The sequence below is a fragment of the Empidonax traillii genome, unplaced genomic scaffold (assembly GCF_003031625.1).
Source record: "Empidonax traillii isolate 1590-97213 ecotype Southwest subspecies unplaced genomic scaffold, ASM303162v1 scaffold816:size509043, whole genome shotgun sequence".
NCBI classification, from domain to species: Eukaryota; Metazoa; Chordata; class Aves; order Passeriformes; family Tyrannidae; genus Empidonax; species Empidonax traillii.
In genome coordinates this window covers 80,917-100,579 of record NW_020956009.1, presented here as the reverse complement: position 1 = coordinate 100,579, position 19,663 = coordinate 80,917, and the positions used below count along the sequence as shown (strand labels likewise).

The window sequence follows — 19,663 nt, the reverse complement described above, 5'->3', positions numbered from 1 at the left end:
AGGGTGTCTGGAGCATCCCAAAACCTCGTGCTGCTGCAGAGGCTGTTGCAGGTGATGCTGATGCTGCAGGAGGGGTTTCATCCCAAAATGAAGGACAAGCGTGGGGCAACAAAACTGGGAGTAGCTGAGCCCAGCGCAGCGACTGCGCTGCTGGGAAAACTAAAGCGCTTCTGTCGGTGGCTTCGTGCTGGGCTGGCGTGGAGGGGCCAGTCCACCCTGGGTAAATCCATGGGCTCCATGGAGGTGAAGATCACGCTGTGGGGTCCCTGTGGGTCAGGCAGGTGTTTCTGCAGGGCGTGAACCCGGTTTTGGAGTCTCATGGGACGTGTTGGGTCAGCGCACTGCTCCAGCCGTGTCCTGGGGAGGGGGTGGGAGCCAAGTGGCGTCTCTGCCGTGCTCTGTGCCGTTGCTTGAAGGACGTCATGGGGGTCTGAGCTTGAACAGCCAGACCTGGATGAGGTGCACCCTTACCTGTCTCTATGTGGGCTGCCCCAGTGCTGTAGGGAATGCTTTGTTGGCACTGACTTCTCCATGCCTGGATGAGGGCTGATCCCCAGCACTGTGGGCAGCAGGGCAAGGGAGGGAATTCTCTCCCTCTGCTCTGCTCTGGTGAGACCCCTCCTGCAGTGCTGCCTCCAGCTCTAGGGCCCCCAACACCAGAAGGATGTGGAGCTGCTGGCGTGAGTCCCCAGGAGGCCATGGACATGCTCTGAGTACCAGAGCATCTCTGCTATGGAGACAGGCTGGGAGAGCTGGAAGTGTTTGGCTTGGAGAGGAGAAGGCTCTGGGGAGACCTCAGAGAACCTTCCAGTGCCTAAAGGGTCTCCAAGAGAGCTGGAGAGGGAGTGCTGTCTTACATCTATTGCTGATTTATTAGAAATGCACACTTTTAAATAGTTTCCAGATGTCACTTTATTTCTGCGGGCTTGACGTGCTTTTTTAATTTGATTTTTGTGTGTGTGACTTTGGAGGAGGGAAGAGTCCCTGTTTTTGCCATGAAGAAGACAGTGATGAGCTGCTCTGGCAGCATGAAATCCTTCTGAGATAGTTTGAAATGCTCAGTTTGAAGGTGCGTTTCCAAATGTATCTTCATAGAGTTTTCAGTGGATGCCAGGACCATTTGTTTTTTTTTTTGGACCTCTCTCATATTCCGCACCCCAGTCCCACCCATGCCCATCGCTCTCACCCAGCCTGCAGGGCATGTGTTGGGTTGAGCCTCCCCTCATCCCTCCTCCTGGGAAGGAGCACTTGGGGATTTGCTCGTCCCTTTCTCCTTAGAACGTGAGGTCCTTGCAGAGCCCCCTCGTCCCACCACACCGGTGTCCCTTCCACGACCGAGTCCATCAGGGACACCTTCTGACACAGGGCTTCCCTTCGTTCCTCCGCAGGCAGCCGGTGACCCAGGGCTCTCCCGCTCCTGCGGGGATGGCGACGCCGGACGTCAGCGTCCACATGGAGGAGGTGGTGGTGGTGACGACGCCCGACGGCGCCGTGGACGGCGGGGGCATGGAGGAGGTGAAGACGGTGCTGGTCACCACCAACCTGTCCCAGCACGGGTAAGAGACGGGGTTGGGGCACTCACAGCTCACCGGGGAGTCCCAGTGCTTCGTCAGGGCCTTGGTGACACCCCAGGACCATACCCAGGGATCTGCAGCTCTGAACTTGCAGAGCAGGCTTGGCTGTATTTTTCTGTTAAAGCTGAGTTACCACTGGTGGTTTTGAGCTGGTGCTGGTACCCAGAGTAAAAAGCAATACAGCTTTTTATTTATTTATTTATTTATTTATTTATATATATATATATATAAAAAAACCAAAACTCCAACTCAAAATATCCTTTCCTGAGCGGATGTGGATGTTGGAGTGGGCACAAATCTGGTTGGAACAGGACACCATTAGCTAAATCAATGTTTTTTCTGCTATTTATTTCACAAGTGCTTCACTAAGCTGTGTACCTCCAAGAGATGGGTTTGACTGCAGCACGGTGAGGGTGGTGCAGGTGGACTCCCCTTTCCTGAAGGTGTGGGGGGGTTTGGGGCTGTTTTTCAGCCAAGCTCTGCAGGAACCTCCACTGCCAGCAGTGGGAGTGAGAGAGGTGGCCTTGAAACCACGCAGTGCTGAACGGGGAGGCACCGCTGAAAAAACCCAGAGTTGAACGTGTCTGATTGCTCAAGTGCTGTTGTTTCACCTAATTTCTGCCTTTTTTGTTGGAATTTCAGATTTGGGGCTGTTGGTTCAGATCTGGTCTGTTCAGTGGCGGGTTGCCCATGGCGGTTGGCTGGTACCTTGAAGGCCCACATTGGTGATGGGCTCTTTGCTTTATTTCTTTGTTTTTCATGGGATGGTGCCCAGAGCCATTTTTGTGCTTTGCTCTTTGGGTGGGCAGAAAATCCATATGAACACCTGGAGCTGGATCCAGGCAGGTTTGTCTGATCCAGAAGTCCCTGTACTTGAAATAAGTAGGTGGTGAGTGGCTGTTTATTGTTCTCCATAAGAAGGAGGTGTTTGTCTCCTTTTCTCAAACACGTCTTTGTGTCAATGCCCTGGAGCTTTGGGCAGGGCAGAAGGGGACAGTGTTTATGCTGCAGTGCATTCCCTTTGTGCTGCTCCAATCCAATGGGATAAAACCCATTAACAGATGAATTTCTGGCAGAGAATGGACAGGGACAGGCAGAGGCAAGAGCTATCAGTGCTGGGATGGGCAGGATCTGCCCAGCTCCTCCACATCCTGAGTCTGTGAGTGCTTCCAAAATCCTTCTCCATTCCCAGAGGAGTGGGTGATGGTGGGGAAGAGGGGTTCCACTCCTCTTGCTTTCTGTCCCTTGGTGACTTCCTTGGCTCCCTCAGTGGAGAAGCAGCCAGACGTGACACTCGGGATATGTCTGCTCTTGGATGCAGGACGGTTCCTGGTTGTCAAGTAAAAGCTTGGAAACCTTTTCTCACCCTCCCAGGGTCCCCTGGATGGTCAGGAGCAGGACTGCTCTGCACAGCAGAGACAGGAACATTTTCATTTAGTCACAGCTATGAGCAGAGATACCCTGGCAGGTACGAAGAGATTCCCTGAGGGTTTTCTGTGCAGCTCTCTGGAGAAGGGCTGCTGAGCAAGGTCCTGGCTCCCCCATGCTTGGGGATGGTACTGGGTCCATGGAAAGGATGTGGATTTGGGGTCATGGAGCAAAACCTGCTTGACTCTCCTTGCCGAGCAGGGCAGTGGTGTGGTGGGGGGTGGCAGCATGAGCCACCCAGTCTTTCCATGGCTTTGGATGGTTGCCTTCCTGGGGCTCTGCTCCCACAGGAGTGCTGGCTTCCCCTCCCTTTCTCTCTGTAGCCCCAGCTGGCATCAGGAGAGTGACTGCAGGCATGGGCTGAGATCCCTCGGTGTTGGCTCAGTCACCGCTCACATGGGGAGCTTTCAACTTGCCTTGTTTGGCACTTAAACCAAACTCAGCTTGGGGGCTGGTGCCTTTTTTCTAGTGCTCCTTTGGGTATGGATCTGCTATTAAAAAAACTCCCTGTGCACCCAATTGTTAAGAACTTAATTAGTTCATGTGTTTTTAAAGAAAAGGCAGAGGGAAATGGGAAAATAATAATGAGCCAGAAGCTTTTCTCTTTGGTCTGCGATTAGAAGGGATCTGTGCTTGGTGCTTGTATTTCTGATCAGCAGCCCCAGCTCAAAGTTTTTGGGGGGAGACTTTCCTCTCTCAAGTTTCCAGCCGAGGCAGGAGAGAGGAGAAAGGAGACGCCAGCCTGGTGTGTTATCCACACGTGCTTTCTTCTCTTCCTCCCATCTGGTTTATGGATCCTCCTGGGAAGGAAGATGAGAACCATCCTCCCTGGGCTTCGTCATGGCAACCAGCAAAGGCAGGACTGGCCTGGGGGGGTTGCACTGCTGGGGCTTGGAAGGTGTTTGTGTTTTCTCTTGCATCTGCCTCCGGAATGGGATGGGAGAAGCAACGTGGAGACACTCTCCTTTTTTTTGTGGTTTTATCTCCTCCCCGGTTTTATCTCCATGGCAGACACAGACTTCAGTTGCTTGAATTTTTAGTCCAAGCTTGGAGTTGGTTTGTTTGTTTTCCTCTGGAGGTTTAAGGCGTGGGCTGGGTTATTCCTCCCCATCCAGTCGTGCCTTTCGGTCATTTTTGGGAGCGGTGTGAATGCGAGGGAGTCCTGGAGGAAGCTCTGTTTCAGGTGCTGACTTTCTGCTGCGGGGTGAGTTGGTGGAGGTTCTTGATGTGGTGGCAGGTGGAGGCAGCTCAGGGTCGTGGCTTTGGGGTGCTGGGCTGTGCACACCAGAGGTGGTTGCTGCCTCTGGCACCCTGCTGAAGTGGGACATACTTTTCCTCAAATGCACCTGGAGAAATGCAAGAACCCAGCAGCAAACTGATGAAAAATAAACAGGTTATGGTTCTTCTGTTCTTCTGTCAGACCGCCACTTCTCTAATACTCACCTGTGTGCAGATGCCTTAGCAAAGAATTTACCTTTTCAAGTCCTTTTGTATTACCCATCTCCTTCCCCTCCCAGGGCTCTGGGCTGTTGTTCTCTGGGAGGTGCAGAGCCAGTGTGACATCCATCCCCTTTCTGTCACAGCTGGATCTGCCTCCATCTCTCTCTTCTCTGGAGCAGCATCTCCAAGTTACTCACCCGGTGAGGCCGAGCTGCTGCCCACACCTTCTTTATCTCTGTGCTGCTCCCCACAGGTACCTGCCCTGCAGCTGCCAAGGGGAGGGATGCTTTGAAGCTGCAGTTCCACCCTGGAGCTGTGTGTTAGGAGCCAGGATGGAAAAACCAGTTGCTCTTGAATTTCCTTGTCCCCGTGGCACCGCGGATGGAAAATGCGGTTGCCAATGAGTCATTAGGACCATCTTTTAATTCACCCATGATACCAAATTGGGGTAGATTTCGTGTTTGTTTTCTCTGTACAGTCTTCCTAGAAAGTTTATATGCCTAAGTATGTGAAATTGTATTTCCCCCCCTGCCCCTGCAGGACAAGTTCGATGCAGCAATTACTCGTCTTCAATAACACTGCCAAACATGCATCTTAAAAGGGAGGTAGATTTAGATGGGATTTTAGGAAGAAATTCTGCCCTGTGAGAGTGGTGAGGAACTAGCTCAGGTTGCCCAGAGAAGCTGTGGCTGCCCCATCCTTGGAAGCATTCAGGTGGAAGGTGTCCCTGCCTGTGGCAGGGAGGAAAACACTAAGAGAAGGTGGAGATCCCCAGTGTAAGAAGGATGGAAGCAGTTGGATAGCCAGCTATTAGTGGATATCATGGGTATATCAAGTTCTAAGGGGCTCAGAGATCAGATTGTGAGGGTCTGTAGCTCATGTTATGTCATCTCTGCTCACAGATCCGCTGTTGGGATTTGTCAAACTTCTTTATAGTGTCTCTGTGGCTCCTTGAGGTCCCACTCCCACAAGCATCCTGCATACCAGGGGATTCAGCCAGTCCTTTACCCAGACAGCAGCAGCATGTTTCACACATGTTTTTCCTGAGGAAATCTCAGGCAGAGCTGCCAGGAGCTGGCAGTGACTTCTGAGCAAGGGGGCTGTGCTGACAGCATCCCTCCACGCCAGCTCTCCAGCGTGGGCTGGGCCGGAGGCAGCTCCACGGGGCTGGGATTAAAGGGGATGCAAGGCAGAGCCAGCCAGGCTGCTGACAGGGGCCTGCCCACTGTGGGGCTCTTCATCTCCACATGGAAAAATGGAGCTGAGCCTCCCAAACCCAGAGCTCTGACTTTTAGCTCTTGTGGGAAAATGTGGTCGGAGGGACTTCTGAGGCGATGTCTCCGCGGGGCATCGGGCGTGGGGGTGGCACAGCCACATGGCTTAAGGATGTCTCCGGCTCTCTTTCCAGCGGTGACATAAACGAAGACACTCTGGAGACTGAAAATGCAGCCGCTGCAGCTGCTGCTGCTTTCACAGCCTCCACACACCTGAAGGAAGCGGTTCTAGGTAGGTCAGCTCCTTCCACAGCCCCTTGGTTGAGCTGTGCCAGCTCCACTACCCCCAGTGTGGCACAACCCTGCTCTGGTGCTGGCTGAGAAAGTCTGGGCGCTGCTGTGCTGAGCCACCAGGGGTACCAGGGATGTTCTCTTGCTGGCCTTGAGGATGCTGTCCTGGCATCCAGGGGAGCCCAGCGGGCAGCAGGGGGTTGGATGATCAGGAGGGAGCTGGCAGTGCCTGGCTGGGCTGCTGCTGCCCTCTCCTGGTCTGGGATGAATCCCTGTGCCCATCCCTGACTTCTGCCCTTCCAGCTTGCCGTGGGGATGTCAGTTTTGCAGCAAACTCACTGGCTTTGGTTACAGGTAAAAGTGAATTTAGGGAGCAAAAACCTCGACCAGCTGGGCTGGAGTTGACTTAAAGTCAGTTTTAGTCTAAAACCAAGGGTGTCTCCACCCAAATAACATCATTCCTTTCTTTTTTATCGAGTGAGACCACTGACTTCTTCAATTCCATGGTGCTCAGCTGCAGCTGGGTTGGCATAAATCTACCTGGGCTGTTTTGCCTGAGAAATGTGGGTGGTTGGATGCTTTAGTTGCAAAGTGTACCTGAGTGGTGGCCACAAACCCCAATACAGTCCACCATGCAACATCTACTCTGTTTTCATGCCTGAGTTTCAAAACTGCTCTTGGCTGCATGTGTGCCTCGGGGAGGTGAATGGGGGGCTGTGGCTCACGTTTCTCTTTGATCTGTCCCTTCCTCTGATCCCTGTGAGAAGTGAAGATGGCTGAAGATGAGGACAGCTTGGAGGCAGAGATTGTCTACCCCATCACCTGCGGGGACAGCAAAGCCAACCTCATCTGGAGGAAGTTTGTGTGCCCCGGGATCAACGTGAAGTGTGTGCAGGTGAGAGCAGAGAGCCCAGCTCTGGGCTCCTGCCCGTGCTGTGGGCTCACCTGGCCTGGCCTGCTTGTGATGAGCTTTGGTAGCTGTTTTGCATCAGAACCACGTCATGCTGGAAAAGGAGGAAATTTTCCTGGTGCTGTGGGGTACCTGATATTTGTCTTGGCCAAGTCGAGCAGTTTTGGCTGGAGAGGCGCTGCCTCAACTAAACGTGTTTCTGAAAATTTTGAGAAATTTGGGCACTTCTGGTATCTGCTCAGTTGGAAAGTTGATAGTTTGAGAAGTGGCCATGTCCTTGTTAAGAGAAGCAGTTTCTGATGGACTGATGGTGATGTTGCTCTGTGTTGGTAGACATGGGCATGGAAAAGAGGAGACCTGGACTTGGGAAATCCTTTGAGTTGAGCTGTAAGGTAGCTCTTTAAAGAGCTACCTGGTTCACAGCTGGACTTGAGGAACTTGGAGATCTTTGCCAACCTTAATGATTTTATAATTCTATAATTCTGCAGGTTGCTGTTAGGTCAGCACGTGTGTTCAGTCATGGCTGGGTGTGTAGGGCAATAAAAGGCAGGGAAAGAGTTGACAAGGTGTTTGCCAGCTGCCTGAAGCTGCTTTTCAGTAGCAGTGGGTGTGTGCCGCGAGGGAGGCCAGAGGTTCCACTGATACCGGTGGGAGCAGGAGGTCAAAGACCAAATGGTCTTTGGCCCCACAGATGGGTTCCTTCCCTCTCACCTGTGGGGCTTAACATGTCCCTGGACCCAAATGTTGCCAGTGTAGCCCAGCTTTTCCTGAGTCCACTGTTAGTGGGAGTGTGAGCAGCTCCCTGCTGTTCATGATACTTTGCACAAGCTGTTTTTCCCAGCTGTCCTGCCTGGGCTGGGCGCTTCAAACTCACACAGACCCCCCAAGCCCTTGGCTCTGAGCAGCAGTTTGACTAACCACCCATGTTTGGCTTTAATCTTTTTAACTCAGACAGGGTTCTCTGGGGTGGGAGGTGTGTGCCAGCCATCTGGTTTGGTGCTGTTAAATGGCACGTGGAGGCTGCGGTGCAGCTGCACCCACTGCTGGGCACCGGGAAACGCCGCCGGGCCCCGCGGCTGAACCCTGCTCGCAGGGCACCCCCGGGCTATTTACAGCTTGGGGCAGTGATGGTGCACCTCTGCCTTCTGCAGTTTGATGATCACCTAATTAGCCCCAAGGAGTTTGTCCACCTGGCAGGCAAGTCCACGCTGAAGGATTGGAAGCGGGCGATCCGGATGAACGGGATCATGCTCCGGTGAGTCTCTTCCATTCCCCCCTTCTTTCTGGGGGAATTGTGGTGGGGTAGAACAGAGCCTTGGGCACAGTTGTTTTCCTGCTGAGGGAGCAAATGAGCCACTAAACGTTTGTTTTAATGACAGCCTGGCCCCAGATGTGGTCAGTCCAACGCCTTTGCTCTGTCCTTGTGCCTAGGGAATAATTTGGGGCAAGAAATATTTCTCTGGTCGTTTTAGGGCTCGAACCACACTGAGATCCCAGCTGGTGTAAGGACACTGGAAATTTTAATGGCCACTGGTGGTCAGGCCTTGCTGTCTGTGGGTCCCCAGTATGACCCACCAAATGAAATTGGTCTGGTCATCACTAATGTTCTGGTTGCAGCAGGTCTGCTTGACATTACTTGGCAAAAAAAAAAAAAAAAAAAGAAATTCTTTATGCAAGCATTTATCTTGTCTAGTCTTAACTACAGTAATTCAATTCTTCTATGGTCTTCCTGAACACCAGCCTGAGACTGTGATTTAATTAAAGTCTGTCTCTGCCTTTGGGCAGGATAAAATAGCATCACCTCTTTCTCCAGGAATTGTTGGTGGCTTTGTGCTCTTTTCACAGGGTAACATTGCCTCTCCCTGTATTCTTCTGCTTCAATGCAGGCCTCTCCCATATTCCTCTTAAGCAGCTTTTGCTCCACGTAGATTTTGCATAATAGGCTTAGGCTTTGACAAGGCAGGGCTTTGAGAGGGGAAAAAAAAAACTTCAGGAGGAATGTGTGAAGGCAAGGCCAGCAGCCCATGGGATCAAATCTTGGGAAGCTCAGGGGGTTGTTGGCCAGCAAGGCCTGGGGATGCTTCAGACTGGGAGGATCCCTTATGCCAGTGTTGCCACCCTCTTTGCTTGAGGTGACAAACTTGATTTTAGTTTATGAATAAGGTTATGCCCTGTCTTTTTTTGAGGTGTAGAACTAGAAAGTGAAGGAAGGAAGAGGCTCTCTGTGGTCTCACCCTGAACTGAGACTCGAGCTGACCCCTCTGCTGGGAGCTGCAGCTTCTGAGGGGATGTGCTGGTGCGACCAGAGAGGCACTTTCTCCTCCCCTTCCTCTCACAACAAACGAGTTCATCAGTTCCAGTAAAGGCTCCTGTTGCCTCTGAAAGTTTGGTGTGAAGGCTGCTAGGAGCTGCATCTCAGAGCTCTTGGCTCTTGCTGACGGGCCTGTCCCTGTGCTTGCTCCCCCTCTTTCAGGAAGATCATGGACTCAGGAGAGCTGGATTTCTACCAGCACACGAAGGTGTGTTCCAACACGTGCCGGAGCACCAAGATCGACCTGACTGGAGCCAGGGTGTCCCTGACCAGCCAGACATCGACGGAATACATCCCTCTGACTCCCGCCTCTGCTGATGGTACGTCCAGCCATTCCTCACATCAAAGCACAGGAACCACGGTCCCTTAGGGCTGGAGCTTCCCTTCTGGCCTCCTGCCTCTCCCAAAACCAGGCAGCTGAAGCAGAGGACTGCAATTAATCTGTAGTTGTTGCTCGATGAAGTTCCCTTCTGTCCTCACTGCTGGTTGGGCTGTGTCCATAGGGATCAGCTTGGCTTCTCCTGCTGCTCAGGGTGCCTGGGCAGGAGTCCCTTCTCCTTTTAACTCTAACCTGACTTCTTCTGGAATAATTTAGGGGTTTTTATTTAAGGCTCGCTCATCAGGTTGGTCTGATGAAAGATTAAAGAGAACTGGGGGACGCAGCAGATTATTTTTTTATCTGTGCTTGTGAATGTCGATCATAAAAGTGGGATTTAAATGATGGGGTTACGTAGCTGTAGCCCTGAATTTAAATGGCTTTGAACTGAAAGAGGGTAGGTTTAGATTGGCTGGTGGGAAGAAATTCTCCCCTGTGAGAGTGGTGAGGCCCTGGCACAGGTTGCCCAGAGAAGCTGTGGCTGCCCCATCCCTGGAAGTGTCCAAGGCCAGGTTGGACAGGGCTTGGAGTGACCTGGGCTAGTGGAAAGTGTCCCTGCCCATGGCAGAGAGGTGGAATGAGAAGTGCTTTGAGGTCACTCCCAAACCATTCTCTGATTTTATGAACTTGACCTGTAATTAGAGGCAGCTGTTTTATTGGAAAGCTTTCTAATTTTGAAGTACTTCTATATTTCGTAACAACTTTTGCTTCTGAGCGTGAAGAACAGCCCCCAAAGTGCCCCACATCCCAAGCTCCTAGTGGTGCCTGTGGGGCAGGGTAAGCCCCTTGGCTGGCTCTCCAGAGTTCCCGTGGCACCACATCCTGGTGCTGAGGTGGGGGAAGGTGATGCCAATGCACGGCACAGCCTGCTCTGAGCCCTCCTGTTAAACACGGACATCAGCCCTCTGATGGGAGACACTTCCCACACCGCTGGGCTGTGCTGGAATAACCAGAGCCCCGAGGGCTGCCGAGGAAAGGAGCGGAGTGATTGGATTTAATGGCAGCAGCTGAGCATTCCAAACACTCTGCACAGCTCTGTGGGGCTCTGGCCAGATTCCCATCCATCCCGCTCCTGCGCACGGCTTGAATGACGCCGGTTCCTCGGCTCTATGGTAACAAAACCGCTGAGATTTGGCAGAGCTGGAGGGAAGGGAGGGAGCCCTCCTGCATCCCCACACAGCTGGGGGGCTGCTCTCCCCTTGGAGGCTTTAGAAACCCTCCAGACAAACGGTGGCTGGGTAAAAAGGGCTGCCAGAAAAATCAGACTCGAAATCTGTTTGACTTTTGCCCTGAGCAGTTACTGGTGTGTTTGCAGGGGAAAGTGGGAGGGAAATGCTGCTCTTGAGCACGTGTTCTCGTGCTGCAAGGGTTGCAGGAGTAATCCCTGGGGATTGCACTCCAATGTGGAAAAATAAGTACAGCTGGCACAGCAACCACTTGGGCGTCTCCCTCTGTTCAGTGCTGGGAGTTGGATTCAAACAAAAGTGATCCCGTGCAATAAAAAGGAGAAGTCACGGAAATGCAGCAAGGGAGCGCTTCCCTTGGAAACAGCCCATGAAAATACAGGGAAAAATCAGGACTTGGGAATTTTTTTTTCTTTTCTTTTCTGCTATTGGTTGCAGTGAACGGATCCCCGGCTACAATAACCATAGAAACATGTGAGGATGCCAGTGATTGGAGCACCAGCATCGGAGGTATGGCTTGAGAATCCCGCTGGGCTTGGCCCAGCCGGGTGAAGGAGGTGTGGGGAAAGAGGGAAATAAAAGGGATGAGGAGCAGGAAGGACCCTCTTGCCAGATCATGCCTCCTTGCATGAACCTCCACTGGGATTATTCCTTTGCTGCTCACAGAGCAAAGAGCAATGTTATTTCCCACTGGTGTGTGGGTGTGCTGCAGCATCACCTGGGGATGAAATTGTTTCCAAGCATTAAGATGTCAAAGCCACGGCCAAGTGTGGCTCCAGGAGTTTAAAAAAAACCCCAAACCTATGAGAGGGGTTATAAAGTCCTTCTCTTTCCTTGGTGTGCTGTGAGCAATGGACTTCTCTGTAGCATCAGTGTGGGGCAGGGATTGGTAGAGCAGGTCCTTCTCTGGCTGCCCCTCCTTTGGGCCCACGCTCTGGGTGGGCTTTGCCCCAACCCCCTGACCTCCAGCCCAGCAGGACTGCACCCCTGCAGGGGGTGTCCACAGGGAGCCCACAGCAGGTGGCCATTAAACCCCTGCCGAGGATTTTGAGGCTCTCCTTGCTTTCTCTTTCTCCAGATGACACCTTTGCTTTTTGGCAAGGTCTGAAGGACATGGGTCTCCTGGAAGAAGTGATCCACGAGTTCCACCAGGAGTTGGTGGAGACCATGAAGGGTTTGCAGCAGCGAGCGCAGGATCCCCCACTGCAGCTTGGGGGTAAGGACCTGAGCACGGGGCTCAGTCATCTTGGGAGAGGGGTTTGTGGTTTTTTTTTCTCCTTGGAGATATCTCGATGGCACTAGAGGGACAAAGCCCATCACAAAAAATCCCATTTCTTGCTGCTCTCTGGGCAGGCTCTTGGCTGTGCTCAGGGACACTTCAGGTGACCTCAGTTCTCCGATTCCCTGTGCCTGGGGCTTCCTCTCTGCTGGCTTTGGGTCTGGACAAACTCTTGGCTTGGGAACTGAGGTGGAATTTAGGCCATTGGAATAACGATACAGCACGCAGCTACTGTGCCAGCAGATTTCTTATCACCCCTGCTAGGCAGGAGAGGACTGTTTACACGCTGGAGACCTCTTGGCCTTTCTCATGGCTTCTGCCTTCTCCTCTTCCCCAGCCTCTTGTGTTACCCTCCTGCAGATTTTGGCTGTCTCAGCTGGACGTGTTTGCTGTCGCGTGGCTTTTTCCAAGCTGTAAGTAGTTTGCATGGGGAATTTTGCTTCCTCAAAGGTCTGTGTCTTGTTTTTTAAGATGCTGTTTTACTCAACAACGTAGTCCAGAACTTTGGTATGCTGGATCTGGTCAAGAAGGTCCTGGCCAGCCACAAGTGCCAGATGGATCGCTCGAGGGAGCAGTACACACGGGATTTGGCAGGTATGTCCTCAGGCCGGTCATCGCTGCCTTCTGTTTTGGGCTAAGAAAGTGGGGTTTGTGTTAAAGCTGGTGTTTGCTAAACCAGCCATGGTGGGACTAGCTCCAGGCATTGCCACAGTCCCTGGGAAGCTTGTCCAGGATGTAGGCTGAGCCAAACTTCTCTCTCCAGCTCTGGAGCAGCAGTGTGACGAGCACCGCAAGCGAGCGAAGGAACTGAAGCACAAATCGCAGCATCTCAACAACGTCCTGATGACCCTCACTCCTGTCTCCGTCCCCACACCTCTGAAACGTCCCAGGCTGACCAGGGCCACCTCCGGACCAGCTGCCATCACCTCCCAGGTCCTGTCCCAGCCGGCACAGCTCGCCGTCACCCCCGGCGTGCCAGTCTCCCAGATTGCCAACCTCCCTCTGGGCAAAGTGGTCTCGGCCCTCCCGCCCTCGGTGCTGGGGAAGAGCCCGACCCAGCCCCCCGCTGCCAGCTCCCCGGCCTCCCCACTGCTGGGGGGGTACACGGTGCTGGCCTCCGCCGGCTCCACCTTCCCCGGCACGGTGGAGATCCACCCGGACGCTTCCAACCTGACGGTGCTGAGCACGGCCGCGGTCCAGGACGGCAGCACAGTGGTGAAGGTGGTGAGCCCCTTCCAGCTCCTGACGCTGCCAGGGCTCGGCACGACCATCCAGAATGTGACACAAATAGCTCCCAGTGGGAGCACGGTTGTGACTGTCCCGTCCGGTGCCGCCGAGGCCGCCGGGGACGAGCACGCTGCCGCCGCCATCGAGGTGACCGCAGTGGCCGATGAGGCGGAGCAGAAGTGAGAGGGGGGGACTTGCCTGGAGGGACGCTGGCCGTGCCACTCTGGGGGGAACTGCCTCTTCTCTGGCTGCACTGTGGGACGAGGAGTGGTGTCACGAGGGGCACGGGCTAACAAGACTCAGAGTGGCTCGTGTTGGGAGCGAGGAGGTTCAGGTCAGAGGAAAAAGAGGGTGGAGGAAAGATGCCCAGAGAAGGGAAAGGCAAAAATGCTCTGCCCTGTATGGAGGAGAGAAGAAAAAAAGAGCTTATTTTTTTATAAAGCTTTCCTCCCCTGTTCTCTTGGAATAGTTATCCTGCTCTGGCTCATCAACCCTGCCTCATAGGCAGGCTCAGCCAGAGCAGTGTCCATTGGAGGAGTGGGCAGGAGCAAAAGGAAGAGCAAGTGAAGCTGCCAGGGGGTCTGGCATGAGGGGAGCTTGTTGCTCCCCATCCCCAGGGGCTGCAGGGATGGAGAGGGACTGCCAAGAGCAGGAATTCGGTGGATCTGTACAATCATCAGCACCAGGAAGGGCTCTGTGGCAGTGTGGGCGCTGGCCCTGGGAGGTTGGGTTCTGTATGTGACACTGGCATTTTCGGGTGGCAGAAACAAGTGGGAGCTGTTGTGACAGCAGTTGTGTTATGGTGGTTGCTCAGGTCTGCTGGGGGAAAAGAGTGGGAAGAGAGAAACCCAGAGGGCCGGGAAGAGCTGTGACTTCTGAGGATTTAGGGTCCTTTTCTAAGTTTTCTCAAAAAAAAAAAAAAAAAATTCCATTCTTTGAGACTTTGTGTTTTTTTAAGCCAACGGCGATTTTTAAGCAAAGCCCTGGTTGGGGAAGCTCATCCTGCACGGCAGGGCCGTACTGCTGAACATGCAGGGCTGAGCCCAGTGGCCACGCTCCGAGGAGCTCGCACTTCCTCACGAGGAGGGGACCCCCGGTGTCCCCGGTCCCCACATTCCTGCCGGGCGCCTCATCCCGCTGGGTTTGAGCAGCTGCTCCACGATGGGGTGTTCTACCCCCTTCCCCCCAGGACTCCTTCAGCCGCCCCACCCGCTGCGGTTCCCAGCAGGTCCCATCCCAGGGCCCCTGCGTGCCCTGCGGCCGGAGCGATGCTCTCGCAGCGTCTCCGGCTGGAAGGAGTCGGGTGCTCGGAGTGCTGGGGCTTCTCCAAACTTTATCTGGCAACAGCAGCAGCCACAGGTCACTTTAATGAGTTAATAAATATTTTTTTGAGAGAGCGTTGCTGGTTCATTGTGTCTTCTGCGTCTGGGTGCGACAGCCGGGGTTGCAAAGCGGGTGCTAAGGCAGGACAGGAGCACTTTTTATTGGATATAAATGGACATGTCCTCTGTGCTCTCTCTGGCTGTGGGCGTGCAGGGAGCCTGAAACGTGGCTCCAAAGTCTGGTTGTCCATGGCACGGCTGGGACCAGCTGGCTGCACCCAGTGCTGATAACCACCAGTCCCCAAGCTGTGTTTAGGAGAGTTCTGACACGTAATCATGAGGAAAAGTGATCTATTCCTCTGAGGCATTAGATTTGCTTTCGTTTCAGCTGAGGCTGAGCCGGGACTGCAATTGAGGAGGAGTCCTGCCTTATCAGAGGCTTTTCCCTCCCAGCTGCCTGCTGTTAAGATATCGAAGTCTTATCTGTGTACTTGGGACAGCAGTAGCGTGTCAGACCAAGGAAATATAAACGGGTTGTGATCACCCTGAGCCGCCTTTTGCCTGTCCAGCGTGAGCAGCGGTGCTGAGCCACACCTGGGGTGTGTTTCCAGCCCAAATCCCCCTGCTCCCTTGCTGTGACGGTGAGTGAAGGTTCGTCTGCACCACAGGGACAACTTTCTCCAGCAGTGCTGGGACTGGAAAGCCGTGGTGCCTTTGTCCAGCCCTGAAGAGCTGCGGGCTGAGCATCCTGCTCCAGCCATCTCTGCTTTGGACAAACTCATCCAGGTTATCCAGGGACTGCGGGAGAGGGGACATCCAGGTGGAAAGGGGACAGCTGGAGGGACCTCCTGGCTCCTCTGTAAGGGTATCTGAGAGGTGGCATCGGAGCTTGGGGTGGGACAGGATTGGGGGCAGCTCTGTGGTGGTGTGACAGTGCTGGGGACGTGGCAGCGGGCAGCAAGTGCCGGGGCAGAGCAGGCCGGAGGCAGCAGCTCTTCCCCGGCTACGTGCACCTTTACCTGCCCTAGAGACTATAGATCACCTCACCGGCAAAGCATTCCCAGCGTGGGCGTACTTTGCCCTGCTAAGCGGCGCTTCCTTGGGATGTCAACAGCTCCCCAAGCAATAAAAGGCTCTGCAGGCAGATTTGGGCTGGTGCAATCCTCCCCTCCCTTGGGCAGCTCCCGGGGCAGCCACTCAGGAAGGTGCTGGTGGGGCAGGCCTGTTCTTCTCGAGAGACCCCCTGGGAATGTTGAGGGATGCTCTGGTGACGTGTTCCACTCCCGGGGGTGGCTGTGCTGCTCCTGGGTGTGTCGCGGTGTTTCCCCGCTCTGCCGAGGGCAGCTGGAGGCTTGCAGAGTCAGCAACTCGTGGGAGGATGAGGGCTGAAAAGGAAAAGCAAAGAAGGAAGTTGTCTGCAGCAAGCTGTAAGCAGAAGTTATAAATTAGTGTCGGGATGAGTGGCCTTGTGCTGGATGCGGCCGTGGGGACTTGAGCAACATGCCCTGGCCGTGGGGACAGTCCCGTGTGAGCGTGGCGGTAGCTCCTGGTCCTGCAGCCCTGGTTTCAGCAGGGATGGTAAAGCATCCGCCGTGGGGGGCACGTCCCAGCTGTGGATCAGCTGTTCCCACAGAGCTGAGATCTGGGGCTCTGCAGGGGGGAGCCCTCAAGCCCTGCCCTCTGCATGGGGGCTGCACTCACCAGGGTGGGCTCCCAGGGCTGCAGTGAGTGTTGTGCGCTCCACAACTGGATCATTGCAGTGGATTCCAGTGTGTCCACCTGCGGTGAGAGCCTGGGGTCCCTGCAGCAGGGCTGGGGCTCTCAGAACCCACCCTGCTAGCCTGGTGCTGCCAGCAGCTGCCTCCCTGGGGTCCTTGGGTCCTCAGCCGTGCTGCCCTCTCCTCCCGTTGGGAGCCCCTGCTCCACTCACAGCCGGGTGTGGAGGACTCGCATCCAGAGAAAAATTACATAAGGGCTGCGGATGACTCATGCCAAGTCCCTGTTTTTTCCTGGATTGTGTGGTGATGGAGACTCGGCTGCTTGCATTTTCTCCTCCAGGTATCCACGGAAGCAGCCTGCAATATTTGGGGAAAAGTAGAGTCTCCTGCTTCCCGGGTATCCGACCGGCAGCGCTGGGAGCAGAGCTGTGCCATGGTCCTGCCTAGCAGATGCCTGGGGAGGGCCAGGGAGAGGGGGCTGTGAGAAATCACGAATGTTCACTCAGTCAGTGGGTCTCTCTGGGCTGGTGAGGCCTGTTACCAGGACAGGAGATGCTCCAGCATCCTCGCGGGAAGGCTCTCCCACCTCCCAGATTGTCCTCGGACAAACCCTGTGCGTGCAGCACACAAAGGGCAGCGGACCTGGGGCTGGTGGGGCAGTAGCAATGACTTCGTGGAGAGACAGCTCCGTGAGTGTCAGCCGAGCCGCCGCAGGAATGGAAACCGAAACTCAGCGCTTTCCGCTCGGTGTTTGTTTGTCTAAAATCGGCAAATCCTGGGTTTCGGCTCTCCCCCGCCCTAATGCTGTGGATGTGGTGACGCAGCCCTGCCTCCTCCCTGCTCCGGCGGTGGCTTCCTGCGCCCCGCGGCCGGCGATGGAGGGACAGCAGAGCGGCTCCAGCCCGCCCTGCTCCGCGGCTTCTCGAGCCTTTGCATGTGCCGAGCAGGGCCGGCAGCTTTATGTAATAGAGTGAGAACTGCTTGTTCCTGGAGCTGGAGGGAAAATATCCCACCTGTAAAACCAGAGCGAAGCCTCAGTGCCAAGGCTGCTCCGCCTGGGTGAGCTGGGCACTGCCCGTCCTGGCTCGGGCACCTGGGAGGGGGTTGTTTCAGGTATTTTGTTTGTTCTTCGCTGATGCTGCTTGAGCTGTGGCACAGACCTTTGTTGCGATTTAGAGTCAGGGCTGCAGAGGGGGACAATTTCTGCTCACAGGCAATACCAAGAAGGGACAGGCTGTATCTCTGTGGAACACCCTGATACCAGGGCTGGGCCTCGCTTGGCTCCAGGAGTGCATCCTCACAGGGGAGAGGATCGCTCCTTCCCCCCCCAGGGATGGAGCCCTGGTGCTGCCCAAACTGTAACAGTTCTCATGTCAGCTGCGAGGACAAGGCTGGGAAGCCCTTTCCAGTGGGGGCTCCGTGGGGGTCAGTCCCACCTGTGGAGCTGAGCTACCCACTGCACACAGAGCGGAGCCTGGCCTTGTTCAGGTGGCTGTCCCACCACGAGTCCAGCAGTGAGCAGAGCATTGGAGCACGGACTGGGTGGGTGTGCCACCCAGGAATGCCCACAGGCCTGGGCTGTCCCACTTCCCTCTGTGGTGGGAAAACCCCTTTCCCTCGGGGCTCCCCAGGGTGCTGCTGGATGGGAGCAGGGCGGGGGTTCCCTCTGAGGGAATGGCTGAGACCGCACAAAGCTGGAAGGTCAAAAACATTGTTTCTCTTCCTCCTTCTGTGTTGACAAACACGCCAGAAACCAATCCCTGCCTCTCCTTCCTCCCTGCTCTGTTGCCGCCAGCGTGCCCCACGGGCTGCGTTTCCTCCTCCCACTTGTTTTGAGGAAAAACTTCTCTTTCTGTGGCTGAGGCTGTCTTTGTGTTGAGGTGGCACCACCAAGCGTGATGTGCCCATCGCTCGACGGAGGGATCGAACAGCGTTGCTGTCAGCAGGCAGACTTTGCCTCTGGTGCCTGCTATCTTTACAGCCACTTGTAGCTGGAGGTGTGTTAGTTTTCCCTGGCTGTTTCCAGGGCTTGCAGCTGGCTTCTGGCATGAAGATAATTCCATTAGGTGGGACTGCTGGAGCCCGACTGTAGCGCTGGGCCCAGTGCAACACCCGCTTCACAGGTTGGGGCTTTCTGAAGCCTCATGCCCAGGCTGGTGAGATGCTGCTGCTGTGGTGTGTTCCTGGGGCTGGAGGTGGGTTCCAGGGACTTCCTGGGGATTTTGCTTGGGTGTGTGTGTGTTTTGAGAGGATCTCGGGCTGCAGGGTTTGTCAGCTGTGTGTGAGTACCACCCGATAATTCGCAGCAGCGCCAAAACACACAAAGGGAGGACGCTGCCCCATGCTGGGATGAGGTACTGAGCTGCTGTGGGGTGGGTTTGGTGAGGTGGCAGGGGGCAATGGTGGGGGGCTGAGGATCCCCCACTCTTCAGGTGCTGAGGAGCCCCACACTGGGGTGCTGAGCATCAGGTGATGGTGCTTGTGCAGTGAGATGTGCCCACAGGCTGAGGTGAGGGCTCTTGCCCCCGGGCTGCATGTTCTGCCCCACGAAGCCCGATGCAAAAGAGGCTCTGCTGCTGCTGGGGGTGGATTCGGGGTTTGGGTTTGTTTTTGGCTCGAGGCTGATCTCTGCAGCGTGTTCACCGTGCCAGGCGGGGAAGCGAACGGAAAACGAAAGTGATGAACAGAAAGGCAGGAAGGCAGCGCTGCTCTGCCCCCACCGCCCTCCCCCCGAGCACCATTAAAAGGCTGCCGGGGGGGCCAGACTGAGCACCGGAGCTGCCGCTCGATATTCGTTCATAACTCGCCGGTGCCGCCGCAACCTGAGCTGGACCGAGGCTGAGCGCGGGGATCCCCGACCCTCCGCGGGTGAGCAGTGGCTCCGGGAGCAGCCCCCGTGGTGGGGGGAGAGGGGAGGTCATGACCCGGGTGAGACTCGGACCCCGATGTGCGGGGACGGGCGAGTGGAGCGGGACGGGGCTGGGAGGCTGGTACCCCCAGGAGCGCCCGTCCTGTTCGCTGCGGGATGCGGGTGGTGCTGTCCCGCCGGTGCCGGTACCGGCTCCTGCTTCCCTCGGTGCCGGTGCCCGCTCCCCCCTGGTGCCCCTTCCCCCTGGTGCCCGGTGCAGTCTCCCCCCGCCCGCTGGCGGTCCCGGTGGCGGCTCCCTCCAGTCCTGGTGGCTGCTCCGGCTCCCCCCGGTGCCAGTGCCGGTTCCCCCCGCCCGGTGCCGGTGCCTGCTCCTGCTCCCCGCCGTGCCGGCGGGCGGGGCGGGGCGGGGCCGCCGTGATGCAATTTCCGCGAAGTCCGGCCCCGGTTTGAATGCGGGGAGGCCCCAGAAACGAAACTGCCGGCGGCGGCGAGTCCCCGGGTCCCCCCGAGCCCCCCACCC

General features: G+C 55.5%; 1 protein-coding gene across 3 annotated transcripts in view; it reads left to right on the top strand.

The window, feature by feature from the left end:
• The window catches only part of GMEB2 (glucocorticoid modulatory element binding protein 2), a 16,402-nt gene extending 1,778 nt beyond the window's left edge, over positions 1-14,624 (top strand). The window contains exons 1-10 of one of the 3 annotated variants that reach the window (XM_027901799.1): positions 626-1,069; positions 1,389-1,556; positions 5,851-5,948; positions 6,712-6,842; positions 8,009-8,112; positions 9,331-9,488; positions 11,167-11,238; positions 11,807-11,944; positions 12,479-12,601; positions 12,771-14,624. In XM_027901799.1, the coding sequence (XP_027757600.1) occupies positions 1,426-1,556; positions 5,851-5,948; positions 6,712-6,842; positions 8,009-8,112; positions 9,331-9,488; positions 11,167-11,238; positions 11,807-11,944; positions 12,479-12,601; positions 12,771-13,417 (1,602 nt within the window). In that variant the 5' untranslated portion in view covers positions 626-1,069; positions 1,389-1,425 and the 3' untranslated portion in view covers positions 13,418-14,624. Of the gene's footprint in view, positions 1-625; positions 1,070-1,388; positions 1,557-5,850; positions 5,949-6,711; positions 6,843-8,008; positions 8,113-9,330; positions 9,489-11,166; positions 11,239-11,806; positions 11,945-12,478; positions 12,602-12,770 lie in introns of those variants that run through there. The other 2 variants (XM_027901800.1, XM_027901798.1) reach the window with 2 other exon arrangements.
• The last annotated feature ends 5,039 nt before the right edge of the window (positions 14,625-19,663 follow it).